General features: G+C 38.4%; 1 protein-coding gene, 1 long non-coding RNA gene and 2 other non-coding genes across 4 annotated transcripts; 2 read left to right on the top strand and 2 right to left on the bottom strand.

Moving 5' to 3' along the window:
* Nucleotides 1-237: 237 nt before the first annotated feature.
* Nucleotides 238-837, bottom strand: LOC148587510 (uncharacterized). The gene is made up of 3 exons (XR_015911378.1): nt 720-837; nt 481-613; nt 238-310 (listed from the first exon to the last, which is right to left on the bottom strand). It is a non-coding gene; the product is annotated as an uncharacterized LOC148587510 (long non-coding RNA).
* Nucleotides 838-2,369: 1,532 nt separating this feature from the next.
* Nucleotides 2,370-4,408, top strand: LOC132166890 (putative carboxylesterase 2). Its single transcript, XM_059577741.2, has 2 exons — nt 2,370-2,809; nt 3,755-4,408. The coding sequence occupies exons 1-2, from the start codon at nt 2,417-2,419 to the stop codon at nt 4,307-4,309; spliced, it is 948 nt and encodes a 315-aa protein (XP_059433724.2). The 5' UTR covers nt 2,370-2,416; the 3' UTR covers nt 4,310-4,408.
* A 418-nt stretch (nt 4,409-4,826) lies between these two features.
* Nucleotides 4,827-4,932, top strand: LOC148587509 (small nucleolar RNA SNORD90). The gene has a single exon (XR_015911618.1). It is a non-coding gene; the product is annotated as a small nucleolar RNA SNORD90 (small nucleolar RNA).
* LOC148587508 (small nucleolar RNA SNORD90) lies at nt 4,832-4,937 on the bottom strand. The gene has a single exon (XR_015911617.1). It is a non-coding gene; the product is annotated as a small nucleolar RNA SNORD90 (small nucleolar RNA).
* Nucleotides 4,938-5,604: the final 667 nt, after the last annotated feature.

The raw sequence follows: 5,604 nt of genomic DNA, 5'->3' as shown, positions 1-5,604 counted from the left end.
GTGATTGATTCATAATCAATGGATAATAAAAAAGAAAAGGAAACAAAATTGAAGCCAGTGCAGCGTGGTATCAAATATTTTTGACACTCAAATTATCAGCACATTGAATAAGAACATCTTTTAGCAGCACTGATCGCTAAGACTTCCCACAGAACAAATTTAATTGAGAATGCACAATTTTTTATGCAAAGGTATCGAAGTGTAAGAACAACAGAAATAAACAATAAAAAGCAACTTGCCTGTTGAGCGGCACACCCTAATATATTATCAGGCTGGGAATAGACACCTTTCATCTCATTGAAAACAATACCTGAAAATAAGAATAAATTCATTTAAGAAGAACAGAAGAAAATGAATTAAATGATAGGAATTAGACAGATTCGATAACCAGGACGCTTGAAATACTGCTCAAAGGCAAAGAATATTCCATAACCTACTGCAATATAATTAATGATTGGATAAATCCATCAAGAAAGCAACCTTTATAACATATATCCTCTGAAGGATTGTTGAGCTCGTAATGTCAACCCTCCTGCTGGAAAGTTTGGAAGTCCTCCACACATTTAGGGAAGAAGACAGCATCCAGGTACACATCAACCAAATTATAGAAATCCTGTTTAGAAAAAGAAAATAAATAACCATGTATTAAATCCAACCTTGATCCAAGATTCAACACATTTAAATTCCCAATTACATTCCACTGTCAACCCTGTTTTCACCTTTGAATTCATGGAAGCAACTGGGTAACAAGTCCTATAAGGATACGTGAATGCATTTAGAAAAGTATGCAAGCTCCCTTTCAACAATTCAACAAATGGTTCTTTCAAAGGATACTTTCTCGACCCACACAATACAGTGTTCCAATATGTGTGGAATCCCAGTGGAATCTTTTCTGCAGTATAAATTACATACAAAAGGATGATTAAATCTTGAGACACTATCAATTAAAATACAAACGAGAGTAATTTGCACCAAAGTTGAAAAGAGTGATTTTCCTCACTGACACTACTGTAGCAATGCCAAACGCACTCTTAAAATTCGGTTGAATGTTTCTGAGTATTACATATTTGACAACTGACTCAATCACCTCCACTTATTCAAATTTACCAGGCAGCCGACAATTTGCTATATGCAAAAACTCGATTAAGTTATTACTTACAGGCTTAACTAAGCAAATTTCAAAAAATAAAATAAAAAAGAACGAAAAGAGCACTCACGGAGGCGTTCGTAACACAATGCGGAAGACCTTGTTCTCCTTGTTCTCATCGTCGTTCGACACCGACATGACCTCCGCACCGGTCGGTTGGCTGCAAAATCCAACGCCATTGCCGTCTCGGTTGAGTACGGGCTGTTTCCGGAGCGGCACCTACCAGCTTGATACGAAGACTCATGATAATCTCTTTCAAAAAAAAAAAAGACAAAGAAACAGCTCTACCACATTATTACCTCAGATCTGGTGCCGTGGTTGGTGGGCGTCGCCGGAGCCGCAGATCTGTCGTCGTGGTGGGTGGGCGTCGCCGGTGCAGAGGGTGGTCGTCTCCGATCTGTTGCAGTGCGTGGGCGTGGGCGTGGGCGTCGCCGGTGCGTTCGGTGGCGGCAATGGTTCAAGGTGGCGGAGGCAGAAGGTGTTGGCCCTGTTGGGGGAGGGAGAAGCGTAGGAAGAAGAGGAGGGAGGAAAAGATTTTGGGTGAAAAAATGAAACCCTACACGTTTTACACTTGAGATTTTGCAGTGTAGCATTTCTCTTTCCAGACCACCCCAACCGTCTGAAAGAGAGCGACTCAGCGAAGAGAGAAAGAGCGTCTAATTGGACCCAACCCAAACCAGATCAAACCCCCGCTGGACCACCCCAACCGACCGTCACCGTTTGAGAGAAAAAGAGTGCTCAGCGATGAGAGAGAGAGGGCTCAGCGACGGGGAAAGAGAGCCTTCTAAGAGGGAGAGAGGGAGTTTGAGAGAGCTTTTTTTTTTTTTTTTTCCCGACCGAGAGAGAGAGCTTTGAGACACAGGATTTTTTCATTTTGAAATTTTGGCATCGTGAATTGTGAGACGGAGAGAGAAATTAAAATAAAATAATGGTGCCATGTCATCAAATATGGGCAATTGTGGGAACTTTATTAGAACGTATCATTTCTCTTGTTTTTTACACCCCAACCCGTCAGTATCATGATCATTTCATCCAACTATTTTTCTCTTTTTGTTGCATTAATTTTCTCCTTTTCAGTAGGGTCATTTTTTCAAGGGCCAGTCATTAAAAGTAGTCACGTTGCGACAAATCCCCGCAGGCCCGCACTACCTCTATCGCCCGTATCTAGTAATAAAAAAAACATGTTGAAAGATTCTTGGAAGAATTATTGGACCGACGACTCTATCAAGGCCTGCATAGTCATTCTTCCCTCTCCAGCTTGCTTCAACAATGGATTCAGAGACAAGTGAGGAAGTAGCATACGAATTCCTTCCATATTTCCGCGCGTACAAAGACGGGCGAGTGGAGAGGTTCTTCGGCACCGACGTGGTCCCTCCGTCGATCAATCCGGCCGGTGGCGGCATTTCCACCAAAGATGTTCAAATTGTTGAAGAAACCGGCCTAACAGCTCGTATTTTCATTCCCGGCGGCATAAGCCCAGGCCAGAAGATCCCTGTCCTGGTGAACTATCATGGCGGCGGCCTCTTCATGGGTTCTCCGTTTTGTGCAGCGTATCATAATCACGTGGCTTCTCTGGTAGCCGAGGCTCGGATAGTTGCCGTATCTGTTGATTACAGATTAGCCCCAGAGCACCCCGCGCCGATAGCTTACGAAGACTCGTGGGTATGGTTTGAATCTTTTTATACATATATTCTTTAAATTAGGCTTTATCTTTTTTTTTTTTTTTTTTTTTTTTTAGAGCTTATTATTCTTTTTTAGTTTTAAGTTTATTTGTTCACCAAGACTAATGTTATTTAGACTTTATCAGACTGATATAGGTATGCAATATAATTGATTGTTAAAATAGTCTTTGGATAATCAAAAGCTTAAAAAAATTAATGGTTAACTGTTATTTCAGTTGTATATTAGTCGTAGTCTAGTAAATAATTTTTTTTTTTTTTTTTTATTATCATGAGTTATGTTATTTACTATTGCCATATATACAATTGGGGATCTCGTGTCGATATATATATTTTTTACAAGTGATAATTATGTAATATTGATTTTCATTATTACATCATCTTAATTATATATCAGATATATGATAGTTTATTAAGCTTTTTCTAACCACCAAGAGGCGGTGGTTCGATGGTCTCATGGTCATGGGCATTCCCATTAGGCCTTGGATAATGCAACTATGCAAGGGCATGAGTTGGACTCCCGCTTATTTGTATTATCTCCCTGAATCTCATCGATATCCTGGTGAGGTGAGCGGTTAAGCTATAGCTTGGCTGATTTTGAAGATGCACCTGCGATTTTTGCTGTCTAGGTCCCTCTTATTAGTCTCCCTGCGAATTGGTACTATTATAATCACGCCAGGCTAGAATATCCACAATTATTAAGTTTTTTCTAAAATGTTCTATTTTCTAACGTAATCTCAATTATTAATTCTAATTCTGCCCCTAACCACTATACTCTTTGGCTTTCAAGAGATATAGACCATTGTAATACTCTTTATCATATACTTCTATACAAGAGAGAGCCATAATGTTTTTATCAATTTATCTCACTGTTTCTCCTTTCCTTTCTCTTTTATATTCTTTCCTCGATCATCATATATTTTTACAGGTAGCACTTCAGTGGGTGGCTTCTCATTGTAATGGTGAAGGCCCTGAGGCCTGGCTGAGAGAACATGCTGATTTTCAGAGACTTTTTCTGGCTGGGGACAGCATTGGAGGCAGTATTGTGCACAACATGACAGCGCAGGCTGGCGTTGAAGGTTTGCCAGGAGTGAGATTGGTAGGAGCTTGTTTGGTTCAGCCCTATTTTGCAGGAAAAGAAAGTGCTGGAACAGGTGTGGAGGACCGATCATGGCTTTTTTCGTGTCCGACGACAAGCGGGTTCGATGATCCAAGGATAAACCCGGCTGAGGATTCGAGGCTGTCGAAGCTAGGTTGCTCCAGGGTGCTGATTCTTGTTGCTGAGAATGATGATATACGAGACAGGGGTTTGCTCTATTATGAGACATTGAGGAAGAGTGGGTGGGATGGGGAGGTGGGGATTGTGGAGACACAAGGAGAGAAGCATGTGTTTCATTTGTTTAATCCTGATTGTGAGAAGGCTCGGGCCTTATTGAAGACATTGGCTTCTTTCATAAATCGTAAACCAGGAGGTGGAGATTAGGTATTATGCATTAGCCGGTGATGACAATATTAAGAATAATTGTGATGTTTTTATTTTTGTAACGAGCTGTGTACTCAAATTATATATTAAGGAAATATGTAGTTTATAAGGTTTTAATATGTGTTTATTTATTTATTTTAATCTCTATCTTTATTATTATTTCCGTGTTTCTATAAATATTACCTTAAAAAACAACAAAACACATGACAACATGCTCGAATATTCGACAAAAATTTATTTATTTTTTGACTAGGGGTTTTTGACGTGTCAATGGTATTGACACGTCAAAAACCTCTCTTGACGCGTCGTTTTTGACGTTCATCGACCGTCAAAAGGGTAGGTGTCAAAAAACTGGGGTTTTTGACGTGTCTACAGTGACACGTCAAAAAAAATTTGACGCGTCGAAAATGGCACGTCAAAAAAATATTTTTGACGTGCCGAAATGACACGTCAAAATATTTTTGACGTGCCGAAATGACACGTCAAGAATATTTTTGACGCGTCAAAATGACACGTCAAGAATATTTTTGACGTGTCAAAATGACACGTCAGAGAAGTTTTTGACGTGTCATTTTGACACGTCAAAAACTTTTCTGACGTGTCATTTTGACACGTCAAAAATATTCTTGACGTGTCATTTTGACGCGTCAAAAATATTCTTGACGTGTCAATCCGACACGTCAAAAAATTGTACGTGGGGGTTTTTGACGTGTCAGACAATTTGACACGTCAAAAATATATATATATTTTTTAAAAAAATAATTCCAATAATTACAATTCCTGATAAATCCTGATATTACAATAATTCCTTATATAACCAATAACCAATAATTTCAATATTTGTAATCTACATCCAACATCCAACATTCAAATATTCAATTACAATAATCTACATCCAACATCCAATATATATTCAACATCTAATATATATCCAATATATAACCAATATCCAACAACCAATATATATCCAACACAACACAACCAATATATATCAAATATCCAACATCCAATATATATCCAACACAACACAACCAATATATATCCAATATCCAATATCCAATATCCAACACAACCAATATATATCCAATATCCAATATCCAACACAACCAATATATATCCAATATCCAATATCCAACACAACCAATATATATCCAATATCCAACATCCAATATATATCCAACACAACACAACCAATATATATCAAATATTCCTATATAATATATATCCAACACAACACAACCAATATATATCATATATCCAATATCCAACACAACACAACCAATATATATCAAATA

This window comes from Corylus avellana, chromosome 2 (genome assembly GCF_965113065.1).
Source record: "Corylus avellana chromosome 2, dhCorAvel1.hap1.2, whole genome shotgun sequence".
In the NCBI taxonomy this organism is placed as follows: Eukaryota; Viridiplantae; Streptophyta; class Magnoliopsida; order Fagales; family Betulaceae; genus Corylus; species Corylus avellana.
The sequence above is the reverse complement of the archived record's forward strand: the minus strand, read 5'-3'. Positions and strand labels throughout refer to the sequence as shown.

Coding starts and splice junctions, on each gene's coding strand:
- LOC132166890 (XM_059577741.2), top strand. CDS start 2,417: ATGGATTCAGAGACAAGTGAGGAAGTAGCATACGAATTCCTTCCATAT. Junction 2,810..3,754: donor TAGCTTACGAAGACTCGTGG/GTATGGTTTGAA, acceptor ATATTTTTACAG/GTAGCACTTCAGTGGGTGGC.